Below are 24246 nucleotides of genomic sequence, written 5' to 3'. Positions count from 1 at the left end.
CAGCATAAAATATAGAATTGCAATAATACATGTAAAGATAAAAAAAATATATATAGAAAAAAGAGAGCTACGACATTCAGTGACACAGAATTCCATCTGTGGGGCTAGTGGTTTACCAGAAGCCTTTTGGAACATAAACCCATAAATGTAGAATTTTTTTTTTGCAAATTTATTAAAAAAGAAAAACTGAAATATCAAATGGTCATAAGTATTCAGACCCTTTCCTGTGACACTCATATGTAACTCACATGCTGTCCGTTTCTTCTGAGCCTCTCTAAGATGGTTCTGCTTCTTCATTTGGGCCAGCTGTGTTTAATTTAACTGATTGGACTTGATTAGGAAAGGCAGACACCTGTCTATATGATACCTTACAGTTCACAAAGCATGTCAGATCAAATGAGAATAATGAGGTGGAAGGAACTGCCCAAGGAGCTCAGAGACAGAATTGTGACAAAGCACAGATCTGGCCGGGTTACCAAAGAACTTCTGCAGCACTCAAGGTTCCTAAGAGCACATTGGCCCCAATAATCCTTGGATGGAAGAAGTTTGGACGACCAGAACTCTTCCTAGACCATCCCATCCTTCACACTTTACACTGGCTCCCCATTCACGCCCGTATAAAGTACAAGATTCTTCTGCACACCCATCACTGTGTGCACGGTGCGGCCCCCACGTATCTCACTGAACTGCTCACACCACACACCTCTTCCTGGACCCGGTCAGGCCAACAGCACCGTCTGGCCCCACCCAGGACACGGCTAAAAACAATGGGCGATAGGGCCTTCGAAGCCGCAGCTCCCCATCTGTGGAATGCCCTCCCAGACCACCTTAGGGCCCCACAGACGGTGGATTGTTTTAAGAAAGGACTAAAAACTTTCCTTTTTAGAAATCCCTACAATTGTTGATTTTAGATTTTTTAATAGGCTACGTATGCCTTTTAATGTATTGATTTTAATGACTGTCTTTTTACTCTTTTTACTGTTTTTAATGTTATGGTCTTTTAAACTTGTTTTAATTTTTGTAGCACTTTGAGATTTGAAGTCAAATGTAAAATGCGTTATAAATAAAATTCATTATTATTATTATTATTAGACCTGGCTGTCCAGCCGAACTGAGCAATCGTTGAAGAAGAGCCTTGGTGAGCGAGAGAAGAACCCAAAGACCACAGTGACTGAGCTCCAGAGATGCAGTAGGGATGTGGGAGAAAGTTCCACAAATCAACTACCCCTGCAGCCCTCCACCCATCTGGGCTTTATGGCAGAATGGCCCCGACGGAAGCCTCTCCTCAGTAAAGACATATGAAAGCCTTCATAGAGTTTGCCAAAAAATACATGAAGGACTCCCAGACTATGAGAAAAAAGACTCTCTGGTCTGGTAAGACCAAGATTGATCTTTTTGGCATTAATTCTAAGCGGTATTTGTGGAGAAAACAAGGCACTGCTCATCACCTGCCCAGTACAATCCCAAATGTGAAACTTGGTGGCAGCATCATGCTATGGGGGTGTTTTTCAGGTGTAGGGACAGGACGACTGGTTGCAATTGAAGGAAATGTGAATGCAGCCAAGTACAGAGATACTCTAGAAGAAAACCTCTTCCAGAGTGGTCAGAACCTCAGACTGGGCCGAAGGCTCATCTTCCAACAAGACAATGACCCAAAGCACACAGCTAAAATAACAAGGAGTGGCTTGGGAACAACTCTGTGACCATTCTTGACTGGCCCAGGCAGAGCCCTGACCTAAATCCAATTGAGCATCTCTGGAGAGACCTAAAAATTGTTATCTACCAACGATCACCATGCAACCTGACAGAACTGGAGAGGATCTACCAGAGAGAATGGCAGAAGATCCCCAAATCGAGGTGTGAAAAATTTGTTGCATCTTTCCATGAAGACTCATGGCTGTACTAGCTCAAAGGTGTGCTTCTACTAAATACTGAGGAAAGGGACTGAATACTTATGACGATGTAATATTTCAGTTTTACTTTTTTTTTTATACATTTCTGTCAATGTGGGTTGCTGAGTGTACATTACTGAGAAATGAAATGAACTTGATTGATTTTAACAAAATGCTGCAATGAAACAAAAACTGAAAAATTAAAAGGGGTCTGAGTACTTTCCGTACCCCCCTGTATATCAAATTGAAATTGAAATTCCTTACATGCCTCTAGCAAGTAAGACGATTTTCAGCAGCAGTTTAAATTATTGTTGTTTTTTTTCTCTTTTTAAAAGTCTGTAATTACAAAATGAAATCAGGAACACAAAACTGAACACAGGGAAAGAAATAAAGCCAGCTGTAACACACTGAAACTCTGAACAACATGTGTATAACTCCAGGCCATTTTAATCTTTTTTTTTTTTTTTAACAGCTGGGCTAGACAGTTTTAGATTAAGTATTTCATCCTGAAGCAGGAAAACGACCCACATGTTTTTAATGTAACACTGAAAAAACATAATCTAATTTATTGAAGCATCTTGTACAGTTAGGGTAATTACATTTTACCCTATATTTAAAACTCCAGAGGCACATCAGAAGAATGAGAGCACAGACAGACTTGCAGAATTAAAAGCAAGGTTTTGCATTTTTCCAAAACAATAAAACTTAATGCTAAAATACCAAAGAAATTAAACAAAAGAAAGCAGCTTTAGCAGCAGTGTATTAAACACAGTTTGTCTCAAATCTTTCCAAGGTTTGCCTTGAATGATAATTCTAAGTTTATCTAAATTATATTCCTTCAAGCCACCTTTGACCTTTAGGCGTTTAACTTGTTTTTATTTCAACCCTCCATCAAAAGGAATCAGTTACTGACTCTGAAAGTGAAAATGACAAGATAGGAATGTTCACCGTTTCTCTTTGAAATACAAAGGAAAGCACGGGGCACAAGCAGGATAAGGCTGTGGTATAAAGTTTGATGGAGGGATTCTTTCCTTGTTCTGATGCCAAATCCTTTAGAGCCTAAAATTCATCACCAATATGAATCAACACAGCTTTAAACATTAGACTAATTGTCATAGTTTTTAAGACCATTGTGATCAATGTTTTGGAATTTTTTTTTTTTTCATCTTTATGTGTTAGTAAAAAGTTGTTCTATTTATCAAATTAATATTTTGAGAGACATGACAACATTTGGAGCCTTTTGTATTTCCTGTGAAGTTGCTTTTCACTTGAAAATGTTCTTGTGGATAAAAATTGAAATGTCAGTTTTGGTAAGTTATTAAAACGATGTGATTCATCTCACTGGGTGAATGGATACTATAAGCAAGTCAGTCAGATTAACCTTTTATGAAGTATTCAAAATGTTTAAAAATGAATCTCAGAATCTAAAACAATCATAGTGATGCCAAAATATTTATATTCTTTAAACAATTACAGCTGAGGGATCTGTGTCTGCTGTCAAAAGCCTCTACGTATTAAAGTGACAACTCTTAAACTGAACTCTTTTTTTTTATTATTTCAGATAAAAGATAGAGAAATGATAACAGAGATCAAAGCTGAGACTCCAGCCAGATCATGCAGTTGCAGAAGTATTGCATCATGCATCACAGCTGGGTACACCCCGACAAAGGATGTTCACTTCTCCACAAGACATCAGTAGAAATAGGTGTTAATGTATGGCTATCATCTGATACCCATGTTGCTGAAGCATGCTAATCAATCCAGTTACAGATTTTTCCAATAAACCCACTCAGGGGAAGAATGTTTGTCTATCTATATAAACTGCAGAGTATCTCTATTCTAACAAACGGATAACTGAAACTACTGAATGAGGATGATTATTCTTATCTATATCCTAACAAAAGGGATCTCAAAACATAATCAAAATGACTCTTAACAAAACTTTAAAACAGGTCAGGGGCAGTTTTCTTCTTTTTTTTTCTCTGCAGGGCACCTGGCCAGTTGGGCAGTATTAGTAAGCATCCGGCACACAAGCAATAGATAAATAAATATATGTTAGTTTCACAAATTTGTGCTGTTTGTTTGTTTTGCATGCAGTCAGTGGGAAGTTGTCATGTACTGTAACTCCATATTGTCACTGCATGTCTGTTACACAGGAAGGCTATTTCAGGTGGTGTGTTTGGGACAACAGTGCAGTTCATACTGGAGGTCTGACTCAAGTCACTGGTCTGATTACTTGAGATCTCAGTTGGGTAAACTAGAAACATTTTGTGGCTTTAGCTCAACTTAATTCCTTACAACTTGTGATTTGACTGACTTGAGCATCTTTTCTTGAAATTTCTTGAGTCTCTCCTTAAAGTAAACAACTACCATGTTAAATAACATTGGAAATTAAATATTGATCCCAATCTTTTTTTTTTCTTATTCTCAGTAAGGTATCAGGGATAACTCATTATGACTTGTTAATGATTGAGACTTTAATAATAATAATATGTTTTATTTGAAAGCGCCTTATCAAAACACCCAAGGACACTGTACAGGCAGATAAAACATTAAAAACAAGAAGCTAAAAAGTACAAGCATAAAGATGCCGCAGAAAACAAAACAGCAGGAAGTAAAATAAAGCCAAAGGAAGAAAAGTAAGTAAACAATATTGGAGTGATGCATATGAACTAGATGGGAAAAGACTGTCTGAACAGGAAAGTTTTGAGTCTGGATTTGAAAAACACTTTAAACCATAGGATTGGGTCTTGTTAATATTGACTTGTGATTAAATTAATAAAGGCTCTAGATTTATTTCAACATGAGATTTATTGTCTTGATCCAACCACCAGCCCCACAATTCAAATTATTTTCTGTATTTACATTAGGTGAGAATGATGCTTTTTTTTTTACAGTATTATTCCACTCTTAAATTTACAAACTTGAATAAATGAATACATAATAAATTTGATTTAAATAATAGATGATAAGAATGAGACTGACCTAAAGAGAAAATGATACATACAGTAGTTTAACATTTCTGTAAAAATAGCATTGGGATTTGTTTCTCCCTTTTGTCAAAACTCAATCAATCTGATCAAATATATGAAATAAAATTAACAATATTGCCTATATTTAGATAGAAGTTATTATGAAGCAGTGCCTGCTTGACAATGACAGCATCATATTTGTTTTTTTATGGTGCTGTGATTGTATAAACACAACTGAGTGTCCATCTGTCCTCAAAATAACTCTGCTTCATCTATATGTAGCCTGAGTTAATCCCTAAGACGTGCACTGCTGATGTCCCTGACCGCTTCAGTAAACGTCCTGCAGAGCAAGAGGAGCCTCTGCAGCCATCAGCATGCCGATTCACAAAAACAACCTTGGGAACAGGACGCCTCCAACTTGTGAGTAAATCTTTTAGCTCCAGTTTCTATTAGTTTTAAGGCTAATATTAAAGAAAATCTGAAAAGTTCATGTGTTTTCCTTCAGTTCATGAAAATAGGAAAACAAAACATGAACTCTCCTTAATGTCCCAGTGTGCTGCATCAGACTACATTTGTAAACATTGTGTATATGTATGGGAGTCTGGTGCTCTGTGTAAATATGACGTTACAAGCCAGTTAAAGCTTCCCACTAAGTGACATAAGAGGCTTTTCAGTTCTTTGTACAGTATATTAGGTAACAGTGAGTCTCGTTCACAGAGAGGGGATTGTGATCTACTGATAGGCTCTGGACACAGGACGGAAATTTCACATTTTCTGTTGAAAATCTGTTCCTTATTATTTTTAGACAAATGTGAAAATCTATCTTTGGTCTTTGTTTTCCCCCCAAAGTACCCAGCTGGTTGAGAATTTAGCTAATAACATGCAGGGGTTCATTTTAACCTGCATAGATAATGGTTTTACTCATTTCACAGTTAATTGTTGTAGCTGCTGTAGTAGTTACAGCATTAAGTTGAATGTTTTCCTCTTAGTGAGCTTGTTGTCAGCAATGCTGTTGTCATAAAAAGCGATAGAATGCTAAAGAGAACCAAATGTTACAGCCGCAGATTGTAAAAGAAAAAGGATTCATAGCAAAGGTTAGATCATGTTGAGTGATTTAGGTGAAGCTCCATCGTGTTTAAAAGGAATATAACAATGTTTTAATTTACTGAGCTCAAATTTAAGATGTGTTAATTTTTTTCTGAGTCGTCTTCTCCCAATATATCCTCTATCACCATGTAATCAACCGTTTGTTGAAAGAAAGAATAAAAATGCAGTTTCTTTATCTTTTATTTTAAGAAACTTATGCTGCATTTAGACAGCACGCGATTGAAGCAGCAAAAAAGCATCTGCCGCTTCATTTTTGATGCTTGTACACATAATGGTTCAACTCAAGAGCATCCTCGATGCTCCTGAAGAGTATCCAGTAAAGTGTGTTCAGATGCATCTGATGCTTCTGCTGCTCTTGTTCATTGGCAGGGAGCGGCTTTGCTATATTTGCTGTTATAAGTGGGAAAAAAGTAGTTTTAATATGTTTTTAAGTAAGAAAGTCAACCTCAAAACATAATCTGTGCAGTCATTTCATCAAGATCATGATCCTGCCTTGAAATATTATTTTGCTGTCAGACCAGCAGAAAACCCCCGTACACCGGCAATGTGCTGTCACTGGAAACAGCTGCCTCTGGCATGGTCAACTCTTGGTGGTTTTCTGCTACTGTTCGTGGCAGCAGAAACGAGATGTTAAGGGTTTTTATGTACGTAATCAAAGCTACAAGCACCAGAATGATAAAAGCAAACAGTTTAGCAGTCTGATGGCAGCAGGAAAAACACTGTTTCAGAACCTGCAGGTCCTGCATTGAATGCTGCATAGCCTCTTCCCAGAGGGCAGCTGGAATGAAATGTGTTTAATGAAGGGAAGAGGAGCCCCAATGATCCTCGCTCAAAGATACAGTCCTCATTCATCCACAGACCCTTGATTCAGAAAAGCAGCAACCAAAATTAAAGTTTTGTTCACATTGACAGGACTTTTTTCCAAAGATTACTCTACTATGGAATTGTCCTTTTGTATGCCGACGATGATGTTAAGTATTGCAGCCTCTTAAGCTTTAGGCTAGAAGTTTAAGGCCTAAAAATGGTACCTAATGCAATCAGACTAGTAGGAAACTAACTGGGCCATCAAGGTTTGGGTTGTAAAGTAATAATTTAGGGACTTTTTGCGTCTTTTCATATGATTTCCATACAACACTTCAGATTTACTTCTTGATGCTTTTCCTCCTCAGGGATGCAGTGATGCCCTGTCTGCCGACCCCACTGAGCCATCTGTGGGACATTAAACTGTGAGGAAACGCAGAACTACAAGGGAAACCATGAGCTCTGACAAACCAGAAATGGACTTAGATCCCCAGGGCGAGCTTGCCGACATGATGGCATCCATAAACGTAGCTCCCAACCGCTTGTCCCCTACTAACGGCTTCAGGCCGACAGCCCACAGGTCAGCCGCAGGCCACAGGGCCCGCCTCGCAGACAGGAAGATGTCTCTGCAGGAGAGGGGGAGCCGCGTGGCCCGACAGCCGACCATTGAGACCAAACGGGTGTCCATCACCGACGCAGATGTGAGTAGACTCATACTGTTTCAGACTTACTGTACCTGGGCATAAAATGAGACTCTGAGATTGAAACTTTCCATTCCACCGGTATAGGACTGTCTCCAGCTAAACCAGTACAAACTGAAGAAAGAGATTGGAAAGGTGACACATCCATTTAAAAACACACAGTTGTCATTGATGATTGTTTAGTTACAAAACTAGTCTTATTGTTTCTTGCAGGGCTCATATGGAGTGGTGAAGCTAGCCTATAATGAGGATTCTGAACAGCACTACGTAGGTTGAGCCTTTAAATGTCCTAAAACTAACTGTGGCTTTATGAAAACATCATTAACTTATTTTTTCTTAATCAGGCGATGAAGGTAGTGTCAAAGAAGAGGCTGATGAAGCTGTGTGGATTTCTGCGTGAGTGAAATAACATTTGTTTCTTGGTGTTGAATTGGTGCTTTTTAACCATACCTCCTGCTGCAACTACTGTATAGTAGTAGCCATTCAAAATGTCCCCACTTTCCTTGATGGGTTCTTGGCTGGTCCCCTTCAATTCCTTTTTAAACATCAATCTTTGTACTAGAATATTCTTTCTGTCATGATTTGTGGACATTAAGATCTAAAGAGTAGCATCATCTCCTGGTTAGACGCTGTAATTCAGTGCAAGGGTTGAGTCAGAGTAAAAAAAAATGTGCACGCCAAGTGGCTGGAAGTTGGAGGGGATTTTGCAGGAAGTGTGCTGCCATTCGGCTGGCATTTGACTGGGAAGGATCATTTTGAATGGCTGCTACTGTATATAGATACATAATCTCCATATTATAATCTAAATATTAGGATGGATACAGACTGCAAACAGTCAGTAGTGCAGAGCTCTCCTTCCTCTATCCAGCACATGTACAGGTATAAGGTTTAAAAAAGGGCCAACTATCGTTTTTTTGTGTTGTCTTCGCTGAAAGGCAAGAAGAAAAAAATCAAACATCAAAGAACTGAGTGGGGGAAAAACTCTTAGTTTAGATTTCTAAGTCTTTTTTTCTACATATCTACAATCAGAAAAAAAATCCTGGATTTAACTTCTTCTTTTTTTTTCTCCACCAACACAATGGGAAAAAAAAGAAAATAAAACTTGGTTAGATTTCTGTCTTTTTTTCTCCAACACAAGGCCAGAAAAAAAAAAATCCCGGTTTAAATTTTTAAAATCTTTTTTTTTTTTCCTCAAGTCTTGCAAGAGAGGATTTTTTTTATTTCCTCACCAACTCATTTTACTGTTTGTTTCTTGTAATACCTATTATGTCCATCATATGGGTGGTGCTTCCAGCTACATTGTAGGTGAGTGCAGGAAGTTATATTTTGATTTAAAAACATCTGTTTGACCCTAAAAAACATTTGGAGTTATATAAGTCAAGACTTTTGACTTAAAAATACTAAATTTGGAGACGTTAAAAATAGCAAAAAACAAGGCTTCTGTTCAATTCACAGTGGTGGTTTTAAAGAAGCAGAGGCTCGCATCAGATGCAGGTCAGAGTTAGAGCTCTCTGTATACCGGCTGATATGGAGGTTTGATGTTTATAGTTGGATCTTAGATATAATCTTTTGTGATGAGATAGTAAAAGAAAAAAAAAATTTTCTCTCTTGCAGCGCCTGAAGACTTAGAAGTTTAAACTAAAACTTTGTTTTTTTCCTGCGTTGTTTTTGTGGAGAAAACAGAAAAACCTAGAAATCTAACAAGGTTTTTTAAATAAAACGAGCGGGAAAAAAAATCTAACTTTTCATTTCCAGATTTTTTCTCTCTCTTTCCTTTCACTGCTTCTGTACAAATGGCTGCTGGAAAAAAAGATTTATGTTTAAGGGATAAACATTTAAAGATTTGGCCATAATGAAATAATGTATTCTGAAGTAGATTGTGTAATTGTTCTTAACTGAGCCAATTGTCTAGCGTGGTGTTCAGCTTTTTTATGTGGACTCATTTCTGCCACTGTTGCTGATACATTTCACTATGTGAAAAAGAAAAAAAAAGTATGAAATACTCCTTTAATTACCTCAATTCAACAATAATACAGTTTATATGTGTTCTAAATGGTAGTGATGCCTAAACACTTCCTGTTTTACCCAGTGATCATTAACAAAAGTCCATTGGCAATGGCAACAGGACCATTTGGATTAGCCTGACTTGTTAGTTGTGGAGAAATCCCTCATGCCAAGCAGGGATGTAGCAGATAGCTCATTAAAAGCCCAAGGTCAAAATGACTTTCTTTCAGACTGGGGTTGTTTGTGTGGACTTGTACTTCCAGGTCGTCTTCCTCCTCAGGGATCAAACTGTCAGCAAATCCCCAAATTCATGCAGCCGCTGGAGAGAGTGTACAGAGAGATCGCCATCCTTAAGAAGCTGGACCATCCAAACGTAGTTAAACTGGTAGAGGTGAGTGAGACAGTGACAAGTTAAAAAATATGACCAGAAAAATCAGACCACAGAACAAAGTGCATAAATTTTTTTTTTAAGCAAAACTCAATGGACACGTTTTGTCAAATAGAAACAAATGTAATTCCTCATAAGTGCTATTTCTGTTTTTATAGAGTACCAAAAAAATGATTAACTAACATATAGTGTTTATATATCTTGCAGGTGCTGGATGATCCTGAGGAAGATGGACTTCACATGGGTAGGGAAGCATTTACTTTGTCTACTGTGGCAAAATAATTCAGGATAATCATTAAATTCAGATTGTACTGTTCTTAAGCCTTCGAACTGATGAAAGAGGGGTATGTTTTGTTTATTATTCAATTAGTTTGAAGTGTTAGAAGTCAGAGGAGGCAACCATACGATGCAATAAGATTCATTTTTGGTTTTTACTTCTCGTCACTTCAGTCCGGTCTTGGAGGTGCCCACAGACAACCCTTTAACTGAGGAGCAGGCGCGCTTTTACTTCAGAGATGTCGTCCTGGGAATAGAGTACTGTGAGTAAAAAAAGGACTCGGCAGGATTTCTTTAAGAGCTTTTGGGTCAGATTAACTCTTGTTTCAGTCATGGGTCGACACATACATTAATTAATGTTGTATTTAGCGAGGGGATATTATTTTTGTAGTGAACTACAGTTTCTTTAAATAATAGAAGTACCTCGTTTATACTATTAACGGATCAAAATAAGTAAAAACCTTTATACATTTCTGTATTTAAGAAGGTAAAAAACATGATGTGCCAACAGAAGGCGTGTTTTTGCTCTTTAGATAAGCTAATAAGATGCCATGCATTTAAAATAAGGTAATCTGGTTCATTTTTTATTTTAAGCATAAATCTCTTATTTTATTGGAAAATTGTTGTCCTTACCTGCTCAAATCAAGGAAAAATACACTTATTTCAAGAAAAGTTGACTTACTTGAACATTAAGTTTTCCAGTGATAAGAGTTGTCACACATAAATTTATAATGTGGGGAGTGTTGGCCTAGTGGGTTAGCCCACTGAGCGGAGAACAAATTTCCCCATTATCGGACAATAAAGGGATTTACATTACATAAATACCTGATAAAAATTCATCAGAACTAGACAAGACAAGAAAACTGATTGAAATATTTCAATGTCTTAGTTATTTAAAAATTATATGAAATGCAATGAAAATATTCATTGTCATCTCAAGCTACTTTACAGAGATAATTCAACCAGGTAAATCATGAAAATTTAGAAAAGTTTCCATGGTTTTAAACAACTCAGCTATGTATTAATTCATCGGTAAATAATTGTTTAGATCCGTTTCAACTTGATTATTGCCTTTGCCAAGAAGGTTTTGTTTTTAGGCGATTTGGTGTGTTTTTCCGTCTGTGTACAGGATAACTTAAAAAGTTATGAACAGATTTTTTATCAGAGGTGCACCTCTGTCTAAGGAAGAGTCCATTAAATTTTGGTGAAGACTTACATCATAATCCAGATGCAGGATTTTTAAGTTGACTATTGACAGCTTTAGCATCAGTCTCAAACAAGTCCAGAAGTATTAAACTGAAGATAAAAACACAGTAAAGTTGAGCCATGCCACACTTGGAGTCTCGATCTGCTGAACAAACAAGAAAGAAAGAAAGCAGAGTGAATGATGGAGAAAGCAGAACAGACACCAGAGGCTGCAGACACACACTGTGCCTTATTTATAAACTTAGGAAAGGATTTTAGGGATATTGATACCACAGGTGTGCCTCATGCCAAGGAATAATTCATTAAAATTTGGTAATGATCCACATCATGTGTGAGTTTTAGGTGTAGGTCACAAATCGGGGCAAAAGTTGCTGCTTGGCGGACATCTGTCCTCTGAGTTATTTTCTAGTTTTTTTAATGCTAAAGTTTGCTTTGTTTGATTTTTTTCTTCTGTTGTTTCATTAACAAATATGTTCTTATTCCTTTTCTCATCTAAAATTTTATAATATGTCTATTTTATGGAAATTTTGAATTCTCATTTTTGTGGATGCATTTAAGATTTTTTTTTAAATTTTTTTTTTCACCATATGATCCACAACAACTCTCTTCTGTGTGTATGGGTGTGCTTTTGTGTTTGCTTTTGTGTGTGTGTTTGTGTGTAGTGCACTACCATAAGATCATCCACCGAGACATCAAACCCTCCAACCTGCTGCTCGGGGATGATGGTCATGTTAAGATCGCAGACTTCGGTATCAGCAACGAGTTCGAGGGGCCGGACGCCCTCCTGTCAGGCACGGCGGGGACGCCAGCCTTTATGGCCCCTGAGATGATAAAAGGGCAAGAGCAGAGCTTCAATGGAAAGGTGAATTGTCAATCAGTGGACACTGTTTATTTACTGACAGACTGTAAACATGAAGCTTATCAGTCGGTGTGCTTGTTCCACAGGCGTTAGATGTGTGGGCGATGGGGATCACACTGTACAGCTTTGTCTTTGGGGAGGTAATGTTACCTGCAGGATGCTTGTATGAGAAATCTAATATTTATTTCTATTTTGTCTATCATTTGTAACCTACTTGTCTTCTTCCAGTGCCCATTTTATGATGATTACGTTATTTCTCTGCACAATAAGATCAAGAACGAGGCTGTGGATTTTCCAGAAAAGTAAGCAAATAAAACTAAATCTTGACTAAAAGCTTTCAAAGATTATCATAAACTATAGAAGCTCTGAAACAAGAAGCCATGCTGCTTACCTGACCTTTTACTTTGTTTTTGTTAAAATTATCAGTGATTTTGAAATTTACCCTTTATCCCTGTTGCCATGGTAACATGCTCTCATCTTCTATGATGCTGTTTATGGTGCTGTATAACTGATCTCTTACACTGACACTGAAAAACAGATTTGGTACAGTAGAATCAAACATTGTGACTGAAACTTTTCATAATAAAAGTAAACAGCAATACTGATGATTATATGATTATTCTCTCTTTTTAAGCTGCACCTTTTTTCAGTAAGAGAGAGATGTCAGTCCTCAGCTATAGAAAAGATTCTTTAATCTATTACTATTTTCATTATTAGCTATGTAATTGGTCCATAATTTTATGAACAATAGTTCATTTGAACCTAGTGCTAACTTCACTCACATGAATATTAAGTGGATTGATCAGGTGCTGCAGCAATAACAGACAGCCATGGCTGACATCAGTGCCCCTGTTTTTGGAGAGTCTAAAAGTTTTCTGTTAAATAATATATCTTTTTTAATCTGTAGTTAATTATATAGATATTTACTACTGAAAGACCCTGGCTGCCATATGCTCCTATCTTTCTAAGAGTTTAAAGCAAGGGTCCTTCTGAATATCTCAGTTTGTAGCTCCTACCTCCTGTTCCTACCTCCTATCCTTTCATCTTTTGCCGGATCAACCTTAAGAACAGTATTCAGTAAAGGAACTCCAGACTGCTGTGCTAAATCCAGATAGCCTTTGGCCTTATGGAGATCATTACATGAAATACCCATACAGAGATAATGCTGGTCAAATTGGGACTACAGTCTTCCAAAAGAGAACTGCAAAAAGCAAAAATTACACAAATGTAGCGAACGGCTGAAGCACTAGAGTAAAAACACATAAAACATATAAAGACGCTTTTGTCGCACAGAGTACATGTGAAGAAATTATGTATTTTTGTTGTTTGCTCTGTCCTTACTACCAGCACTATTTTGACAGTACTTATCTTATGTTATGGTTTAAGTTCTCTTGATTTGCACTATTTCAAAGGAGCACAAGCGCAGTGACGCTAAAAACATTTCTCATTGAAAAACAGAGTAGCAGTGTAGAAACATTATGACATTATTAGTGTCAACGTTTCTTTTTATAGTCACGTATTTTAATGGCAATATTTGTTTCAGAATGTTTCATTTTACTATGTCTGATTTTACAGTGTTTGATTTTACAGTATTTGATTTTACAGTATTTAATTTTACAATACCAAATCTCTGTAATTATATTCCCTGTATTATCAATACAGGCAGCCACTGATTTAGGTCCATATCAGAATCAGAATCAGAATCAGAAATACTTTAATAATCCCAGAGGCAAATTACTTTTGTTACACGCTCCAGTTACAGTTTTATATATATAGACACACATCCAACAGATAGATAATAAAGATAAAAATAAAAGAGATAAAATATATGCACATATAACTCTTCTGTATATATATATATATATATATATATATATATATATATATATATATATATATATATATATATATATATATATATATATTATATATATATGCATATGTAAAAACTAGATGATCTAAAAAATAGATGTTAAGTTTGCTGTTTGATTCTGTCATTTCAGTGCATTTTCTTTGTATTTCAGGTAGTTCTGTTTTGTTTGTAAAGCCAAATAATTGCCTTTTTTGTTTTACTCCATTTTCTTAGTTGAACTTTGTGATTTGTCCTTAGTTGTAAACAGGATGCACACTAAAAGGAATAATATTACATCTAATAATGTTAAACATTAAAAGCAATCTTTGTTTTTCAATCCTCCTGCTCAAAACTCCTCTACTTTTCATTAACTATAAATGTATCAGCTTATATTTTATTTTCTAATTTGATTTATTTTATTTAACATTTCCTTAACCAGTTAAAGAACCCTGCAGATTGAGTCCTCTTTTATAAGGGTGGCCTTTGCTTTCTTTGCTTTGCATCATCAGAGATGGAGGTCAAGAATAACCTTTTGTAAAAGCAATAATTTATGGTTTCTTATGTTAGATATCCAGTTGTTGACAGGGCATTTTACAACTCCCGAACAACAACTAGTCCTTTAGTATTGGTCAAATTAAAATTAAAACAACCATTTAAAAAATGCCAATATTTGCATGTGCAAAAATTAAACATGCATTTCTTTTAAAAAGCAGCTTTTATTTTTAAAGGGACTTCTTCCATTGCATTTACTTCTGCACTCGTTGCTTCATAAATGAAAAAAATAAAAAGAATGAAACACACTTTTCAACACTGCATAGATTTGGGAGCTGCCCAACAAATTATCGTCACAAAGGTAATTTTGATATGGATAATATTGCAAACACTATATATTGCACAGCATTTTTCCGTTTACTTCCAGTTAAATCACGCTTACTTAAGCATATCAACGAGGTATGCAGGCTAGTGGATGGAGTCTCCCTCCAGTCTTAGCATCAGAAGCAATACAATTACAATTTTCTGTTTGTGTTAAACATCAAATACCAGATTAGGAAGAGGAAAGGTCATATCCCTAAAATTGGTACAGGTTTTAACTCCATAGATAGCTGCTATTGTAATTCATGTGGGATTGCATTTAAGTTATAATAGAGCGCTCAAATCAGACAGATTAACAGATTCTATGACAAATGCTTTTTGTTGCTCCTTTATTAACAGCCCTTCAATAAGCAATGATTTGAGAGATCTCATTGAAAGAATGCTGGATAAAAACCCTGAAACAAGAATCACCATACCTGAAATAAAGGTGAGCCTGGGAACTCTACACATTGCTTTACTGCAGTGTAAGCTTGTTTACCATAGTGTGTGTGTGTGTTGCAGCTCCATCCTTGGGTAACAGAAAATGGCTCGAATCCTCTCCCTCTGGAGGAGGAGCACTGTGCAGCGGTGGAGGTCACTGACGAGGAGGTGCAGAACAGTGTGAAACTCATCCCCAGCCTGTCTGCCGTGGTGAGCTACACACCGTCCACCACCTACCCACTGGGAGAAGTATTCCTTGCTCAGAAATGCCATCTTTAATTTTCCTTGTGCTGTAGTGTGTATGGTAGCCAGCAATGCTGTGCAACACTAGAAATGTGTTTTGCATGGAACTTCTAACAAGGTTAACAAATATCTTTTAACCTTGCAAATATCTTTAAACCTCCTGAAGCCTTTTATCCAACAACCACAAGCTTCTTTTGTGTTTTGGGGATTTTGATAACTCCGGAGGAGCTGCAGAGATTCACACATCAGATAGAAAAAAAACCTCAACAGGACCTCTAGAATTTCCTAACTCCCTTCATGGAGGAACAAAAGAAAGCCATAAATGAATGAAAGATATCAGAAAAGCTGTTTATAATTTACCACAAACCACATAGGGGCATTTACGCTGCAGATGATCTTGGATCAGAGACAATATAAACTATACATCATCATGGAAACACAACCACTGAAACGTGATGGAGGCATCATACTGTATGATTGTATTTTATTTTTTCCTTTATAAGGGATGTGGAAGATGGTAATAGCTAATAGGAAAATGAATAGCTCCAAATACAGAGTACTACTAAAAGAAAAGCTGTTAAAGGCTGTGAAAAACTACAGTCAGGCAGAGGTCTGACTTCCAATTGGAAAAAACCCAAAACATACAGTGAGAGCGATAAGATAAAAGGTCTTTTGTGTGAATGGCCTATTCAAAGTTTTGAACTAAATCAAATTATAAATCTATAAGAAACAAAAGAAATTGTGTTTGTAAATGTTCCTTATCCGGTATCTGACTGGGATCATGGATGGTTATACATTTCATCCTTTCTTCATATTTACGACGCTGATGGTCTTAATCATAAAACCTCAATAACATGCACTAAATTTAATGTTTATGAAGCGAAAATGTGCAACAAAGTTTGAGGGGATTTTTAAATATATATATTTGCCAATCAGAGCAAACTGCCAGGATAAAAAAAAGGAGATATTGTTTATTATTGTGAGGGAAATGACAGATTTGATCCCTTTTTTGGAAAAGTGTTGTCTCACTAGCCTCTGATAAAGAAATGTTACATGTCCATTGAGACTCCTAATGTCCACTGCAGATTCTTGTGAAGGCCATGCTGAGGAAACGTTCTTTCAGTAATCCTTTCGAGTGTCAGGGCCGGCGGGCAGAGAGGTCCATGTCTGCCCCTGGAGGTCTTCTTACGTAAGTAGCCTACTCTGTAAATCCTGTCTGCTCCTATCTGCCAGCTCTGCGATTAGGCCTCTAACAGAACAAAGCAGCGAGCAGATGCTTGGATTAAAAATAGATCAGTTCCATTCTTTACATGTAGTGTTTCGCTCACATATAGCCTGCATGCCAACACTGATTCTGAAGAGCTTCATACTGTCTGTCATGTACTTGTGAAACGCATTGATTCTGTGTTGAGAAACTAGATAAAAAAGAAGTTCTCAAATAGAAATACAAGTCAAATGCGGAAGTCCAACAACCCAGCCTGGACACTTCAAACCTTCATTAAGATTTATTGCCATAATAACATATTGTTAGAATAATTTCCCTTCCTGAAAATTATTTATCTGGATGTTTGACAAAAATTTATTCCATGCTGATACTCCAGTTGCGTCCCTGTTTTTTTTTAACCTGTTTAGCATGCACTCATATGAAGCTGTTTCCATCACTTATTGGCCCGTTCTTGTATATTTGGGATTGTTTGGGTTTTCCAAGGAGTTAAAATAACTCTGGCAGCCACTGACATCCCCACCATGATTATCCCCCATGATATGTTAGCTCTCTGTGCTCTCTCTCGCTCAGTAAACAGAATCTAGGACAAAGAGATAAAGTTCTTCCTAACCAATCACTTATACTACTAGTAGCCAGAAAGGTTTAATGACTGGACATTCTCACAGACTATGTACGGTATAAGAGATCTGGCGTCTTCCCAACACTTCTATAAAATAATGATTTACTCATCAGACCCAGTCTAAAATGTTTTGCTGAAGCCCAGTAGTATCTTTGTAGTATCTTATACTTTGTAAATATACAGTCCCTCTATATTGTCCAATACATTTTCCATCTTTTAAACTATTCTTCATCCGTTAATACAGCTTCGATGTCCATTTCCCATAAAATGTTTGAAGTTGTACTGTTAAAACTGAGTGCAGAGTTCATTCTCCTGTAAAACGTTGAAGCTCGACGATGATGGTAGATTCAAACAGTTCAGGATAGGATTGCTCCCAAAGGGTTGCAGTAATGATTTCAAACTGTTCCTTATCTGAAGACATGTTTTTGTGACATCTTATGATATGACATAAATACTCCAGTAGATGGAGGCCTTTCCAATACAAATGCAGAATGAAGAAGTGAAGTGCAACACAGCTTATGTGCTTTCATTCAAATTTCATTTGAATGTAACATTCACCTGAAAACTAAGAGAGGCATTCTACAGGGGTAAATATTTCGCAATGACCTAATTATTTCAATAAATCAAAGGATTTATAATTTAATTATTTGCTATGAAATCTTTTTAATGCTAGTCAACAAATAAATGACCAAATACATTTTTTTTCTACTTTACGTAGTTATTATTTTTGTCATTTTAACTTAATCATTTTAAGTCATTTCATTTTAAAAGATAAATAGTGGTACTCTGTTTTAAGTTTTTTCTGATTAAACCTTTTTATGATAAAAGGTTGAAGCAAGTGTTTTATAGAACAGCCTTATGTTGGAGCTTTATGAAAGCTGAAATATAATAGCATTGCCAACTCAAAACATAAATGCTTTTGTTCGGGGCGTCTTCCGGTGGCCGGTCGGACCCTGCTTCATTGTATGGATGTGACAACATGTCAGAAACAAACCTCAGATCTGACTCCAAGTTGACACAACAACAGCAGATTTTTCAGCTGTCCATCTCTCATTCCCCACATCCCAAAGATGCTCTATTTTTATTAAGAACTAGGAAACATGGAGAAAAATCCAGTAATTTAAATCTTTGTCATGCTGCTATTTTTAGATGAAATTGATTTCCTCTGCTGCTGTAGTCCATCTGCTGAAAGCTTTCTTGAGATGATATTTCATATATGTTGGTCATTTGAGCTACCATTGCATATCTACTTCTCAGCATAGATCAGCCTATTGTCCTTTGACCCCTGACATAAAAAAAACCTTTTTGTTTTTATAACTGCAGCTTACTCTTCAGACCATTCTCTATATAACCAAGACATCATTGCACGCAAATAACGAAGTGGTTCAGCAAGTTTCTAAAAGCTGATGCTATGATTGATCTCTGGCATTTTGGCAGCGCTACATCTGGATGCTTAAATGTTTAAAAGTTATGTGATGTATTTGGCTGATTATGTTGACAAACAAATCCATGGTTGCATCTTGTCAAATCGTTCATCACAAGAAAAGGCCAAATATTGACACTAACAATTTATGTGCTATAAAGATTTGCTAGTCTGACTTTACTTAAGTGGAAACAATCTTTGGGTTTTGATATTGGTAGATTTGTTTGCCCAGAGATCTCATCGCAATCTAAAATGTACTCTGAGCGTTACATCCTTCTGTATTAATTTATCTGTTAAGGCACAGACATTTGCAATTGAAAATAAAGGTACTTTCTACTATTCCTATCCTTTATTCTAACCCTAAACTACAATCTGTTTACACGTAAAAAACTGTTAACTTCCTGCCTTCCTTACACTTCCCACCTTATTCTCTCAATAAATGCCTCATGGATCTGGATGTCACCTTTAAACTGCTGCAGCAATGCTTTAATAAAATGTATCTACAGTATAATAAAGTTTTTTGGGGTATAAACTCTTCCCTTTATATCCCACCCCCTTCTTGCAGAGGATCTTGGGGCTTACTGGGGTCTTCGCCTCTGCCTCATCCATCCTTAAGGTAAACTGCTTTTTGGAAGCATCTTAGGCTGAGCTTCGTACATGGCGCTTTATCTGTAGTTCAGCTCATCGTGTTTTTGTTTAGTCTTCTTCCTTTCCCCCATTTATGCTCCTTAACTGTATTTTTACCTAATATGTTCAACAGATAAAAAAAAACATTTGTCTCCCACAGGAAAATCAGCAGAGAAGGGAGCAGAGAAGGAGAGTTGGAGGATTTGTATGAGGACGAATCATTCACAGAAAATGGAGATTAAAGTAACAGGATTTGGATTAAAGCTGCAGGATGGCAACATAAAAGCTAGTTTTTGTACATTTATTTGGTCCTTTTTATTTCTCTCATTAATTTTTTGCCTGCTCAATATGGTAACATACAGTCAGTCATGTTCCAACTCTGTGCAGAAGATCTTGAGGTTAAAATAGTTTTTAGAATAACACACTAGCTGTGCTTAAGGGTTTAATAGTAGGAATAGATATAGTTTTGTCCATTTTGTGTTTATTAGTTTTTCTCATTAAGCTTAGGTTACAACTGGCCTGAATGTCTTTGAATCTCAAATGAATGTATAGACTAAGAATGTAAATATTATCCAAAAGAAAAGTATTTTTATGTTTTCCTACAGCACTGAAATAAATAAATAAGTCATTCAAACTGGGGTTTTAATATTTTATGTTATGTGTGATGCAACATCCAAGGTATAATGTTAATCATCAAACACAAAATGACCACATGTAGTTACTTGTGATATTAAAAACAAAAAAGCCTTTATTCATAATAGTGTGTTAGAAGTTTAAAATATTCACATTTACCCAGAAAATCAAATTATAAATTTATTTTTATTTTTTTTAATCGGAATTGACAAGGTCCAAGGTCTGAGTGTTTTATGCACTTCTGATTAAAGACCAGAAGAGGGCAGCATTGCCTTAACAGCAAAGATCCTATTGAACTAACAAATAGATACAGTAAAGTGCTGCAATAATTTCTGTTGAGTGCTGTTCTGTTTCCTAAAGTGTATACTTCTGGATAAATTTGTATGTTTATAAGCCTGAAGCTTTTCTTTCAAGAAAAAAAAAACTCTGACTCAAACATCCACAAACACTGAAACTCAGAAACATAACACTGTGCATCACTAACAGGAACAGAGACCACCATGAAACATGAACTCTTTTAAGTCTTTCCAAAACCCATCCAGGTTAGTGTTGCCAGTTGCTTTCAGGGACAGTGAGCCTGGAAGGTGCAGGTCTAGCACCCCTAGTAGCTGCACTGTGTTGCTCTAAAAGCTTTCAAATGAATACATTTGAAATATTTGGAGTGAGTTGTGACATTAATCTCACTCTGGGCATGCACCTCCTCCTCACCCACAAAACTAAACACCAGAACTTAGAGCAGCTAATCTGATTTTTGTTTCATCTGGTTTTGTTGTGCCCCCTGTCTCCCTTCCACTCTAGGAAACCGTCCATATCATGCAAAAAATTAGACTTTTTAACAGAATGGGCACACTTTAGGAGGTATTGTATCATAAAGCAAATGAGAATACAGACTCATTTGTAAGATTCATTATTTATTGCTAGAAATAGAATTGAAAATATCAAAGTCAAAATGAAGTTTACTGGCCAAGTTTGTGAGTAAAGAAGGTGTTTGACATCATATCAGCGCATATAAGCATCAATTTGTAAAAACTAAGAAGAAATAAAATGATGTAAAGATGCAGTTGTGTGCGCACAGTCTCCAATTCATTATTTTTATAATTTTTTCTATATGAAGAAAAACCCATGTTGTGAAAGTGCAGTACGCTTATTGGTTTCCAAGCAGAGTAGCTGACTATCCAGACTGTGAGATGTTTGCTGTGTTCATTGGAGAGACAGCCCAGGGAAATAAGCTGTTTTTATAGAGGCTCGTTTATTTTTTGCAAACAGCGCTCTGTAGCACAAGCCTAAAGATAAGAGTCTAAACTGTGACTTGAACGTTTGTGGACGGCAGAGGTGTTTGCTGCACATTTCCATAGAATATTTGATGTTTTTAACTTCAAAGATAATAAAATGTATATCTTTGATTTCTGTCAACATAAATGTTGGTTTTGTTGTTATTAGTACAGTTTTTTTAGCATTATTTTATGAGGATTAAAACACAAGATAGACAAAATAAAACATTTCCTGAGAGAAAGAACAACTTATTTGGGATTCTGCTTCATAGAATACATTTATAGAGTTGATTTAATTCCCACCATCGATAGGTTTTTCTCCAGCGTTATCATTTATCTAAAGCACTTATTCCTACTCAGTTGATTATGCTGCAAAAAAGATGCCTTGGCTTTGAGGGTAAAGAAGAAACATGATACAGCCCTATGGAAGCTCCTTAAGCATAGAAATGGAAGTATTATTCCAGCCATAGTTTTGCCGGTCAAGAAAAGTTTTTTTTCCGATGACCAAAAAATAATTTTTCTGATGAGTGAAAAATTCTGATTCAGCATTATTATGAACAAAAGACTAACTAAAGACATTTTTCAGACTACAGAAAAACCCTTTTCTGGTGAGGAATACATGAAAATGCACCCACATTAATCCCAGTCAAATAGCTAAAATTACACACAGATATATCACATGAAAAGCACATGATTAGATCTAAAGAGATATCATACTTTTCGGAAGAATATTCATGAGTCTTGTTTGGGTTTTAAGGAGAGAAAAAAATCTACATTTCACCTGTTAACAGTCCACAGGTACGGGACCCTCCAAGCAGGTTCTCACTGAAAGTCCTCAAAACATCCTAACCCTAATGTTATCACTTGTCCTAATGCAGGCTGTAACTGCTGCCGATTAAAAATAAATTTTTGTAGATTCAAAAAAGATGAAAAAAACAAACCAACTTTTAGTTAAGTTCTGCAAAAACAAAAAGCTTTGGGCCCCGAGAAAATAAAAGGCCAGTAAGACAAAACTATGGTTTACAAGATAGTTGTTGAATATTCTGTATGTACGAACAGTCTTGCTGACTATTATTGGCACCCCTTCATGTTTTGCATAGCTGAGTGAATATCTTCAGAAATAAATGGAAATGTTGAAAAGTTATATCAGCAAGAGCTTTCAATTTAAGGTCCAAAATAATTTAACAAAGACGGTTACCATTGCAACACAAATACTTTAATTCCAAAGGACAAAACAGAAAACCAGCATGTGTACTAATATTGACACCCCTCCCTAATATTTGGTTGCACAGCCTTTGGCAGCAATGACAGCCTCCAAACATTTCTTATATTCATCTATAAGCTTCTTGCACTTCTCAGGTTGCATTTTCTCCCACTCTTTTTTTGCAACCTGCTCAAGCTCTTGTACATTTGGCCATTTTAAAACAGTACATTTTTTCCCTTTCAACCATTCCTTCGTGCTTTTGGAGGTGTACTTTGTGTCATTATCTTGCTGGAAGACCCAGGATCTTCGCCTAAAACCAAGTGGGAAAGACATTTCAATCTAGAATTTTTTGATAATCTTTTGATTTCATGATGCCTGTGATACGGTCTAGGCCTCCAGTACCAGATGCCGCAGAGCAGCCCCACAGCATTATGGATCCTCCACCATGCTTGATTATTGGTATGGTGTTATTTTCTTTAAAGGGGAACGCCGTTTTTTTTTTTTACATTGGGCCCTTGATTTTACGTTATTGCATCATTTTCTACTCACCCATATGAGTTTTATGCCATGATGTAATAACGTAAAATCAAGGGCCCAATGTAAAAAAAAAAAAACAGCGTTCCCCTTTAAAGGCTTCATTGCATAGAATGGTACCAGAGGCTGAAAACAGCCCCACATTTAACTCATCCCCTAGGGAGCAGTGCCCTGTCCCACTGATTGCACTCATAGATCAAGGGTTTCTTACAGTGTAAATATCTAAACTAAAGGTAGTATGATTATCTAGCCTGTCTAAACTTTTCCTTGGTAAAAAAAAAAAAACAGGTTTCTTTTATGCCTGAAACAAACCTGATTGCTGTGTTGCTGCAGCCAGGTTATTTTAAATTAGAAAAGACAATCACACTCATTTTCCTCATTTTGAATGTCTTAACTTTAGATATCCTAATTTTTTTTCCCATTCTATTTAGAATGAGCTCATCTGATTTAGTCTTTTTTTTTTTTTTTTTATAGTCCACATGTCAGTCCATCATCTCTTTAAGCCAAACTGGACTAAAGACGAATTACAGTTTCAGGATCAGAACTTGTTTTGTCAAGATTATGGATGAATTTCAGCAACAGCCTCTATTTTCTCCAGTCGGTATTTTAGTGCGTCCTGATGTGGCTGATGCAATACAGTTAAAAACTAGAAATGCAAAGGTTGATGCTGCAAAATGTGATAACCACATGTGTCATTTTCAACCGTTAGCTTTCGTGGTAAATGTCTTCAGAGCTGAATTTAAATAACGGCTCAGCTGTTACAGGCTAAAATGGTTGATTTGTATTCCTGCTGGCTGCCCTTTTTTTCCCCCTGCTCGCTGCAGTTATGTGATGACCAAAGAGGAGTGTTTCTGAGCAAAGATTTCTGTGGAAACAGTTGCCATGCAACAGCACAATACAGCATTTGTGCAGAGTGCTAACTTCACTGTAGACTGCTGGCTTTCTTTACCTCATGCAGCCATGCAACGTCCCGGTTGCTTCTCTTCTGTTCTTTCTACTGTTTGCTCAAATGTAAAATAGAGTCTTTGTATGGGGAGGCTGTTGGTAACTGTGGTCTCCGTGTTTCATCGGTGGTCAGGGGAAACTTTCTTTCAGCGTCTGCTCCCACACCCAGAC

At 36.6% G+C, this 24246-nt stretch overlaps 1 protein-coding gene across 3 annotated transcripts; it reads left to right on the top strand.

Moving 5' to 3' along the window:
- The first annotated feature begins 1493 nt into the window (after window positions 1–1493).
- LOC107089898 (calcium/calmodulin-dependent protein kinase kinase 1-like) lies at window positions 1494–20237 on the top strand. Of its 3 annotated transcripts, XM_015382933.1 has the most exons (18): window positions 1494–1857; window positions 5147–5284; window positions 7141–7473; window positions 7561–7608; window positions 7687–7740; window positions 7818–7869; window positions 9741–9868; window positions 10073–10109; window positions 10188–10209; window positions 10316–10404; window positions 12010–12209; window positions 12293–12346; window positions 12435–12508; window positions 15271–15358; window positions 15433–15561; window positions 16680–16783; window positions 19427–19477; window positions 19649–20234. In XM_015382933.1, the coding sequence occupies exons 3-18, from the start codon at window positions 7228–7230 to the stop codon at window positions 19728–19730; spliced, it is 1458 nt and encodes a 485-aa protein (XP_015238419.1). In that variant the 5' UTR covers window positions 1494–1857; window positions 5147–5284; window positions 7141–7227; the 3' UTR covers window positions 19731–20234. The 3 variants fall into 3 exon arrangements, with proteins under 3 accessions (XP_015238419.1, XP_015238440.1, XP_015238430.1); XM_015382954.1 differs by lacking the exon at window positions 19427–19477 and having other exon boundaries at window positions 19649–20237; XM_015382944.1 differs by lacking the exon at window positions 1494–1857 and having other exon boundaries at window positions 4439–5284.
- The last annotated feature ends 4009 nt before the right edge of the window (window positions 20238–24246 follow it).

The sequence above is a fragment of the Cyprinodon variegatus genome, unplaced genomic scaffold (genome assembly GCF_000732505.1).
Source record: "Cyprinodon variegatus isolate N-32 unplaced genomic scaffold, C_variegatus-1.0 Scaffold14, whole genome shotgun sequence".
In the NCBI taxonomy this organism is placed as follows: domain Eukaryota; kingdom Metazoa; phylum Chordata; class Actinopteri; order Cyprinodontiformes; family Cyprinodontidae; genus Cyprinodon; species Cyprinodon variegatus.
Note: the sequence above shows the minus strand (reverse complement) of the source record. Positions and strands in the feature narration are given on the sequence as shown.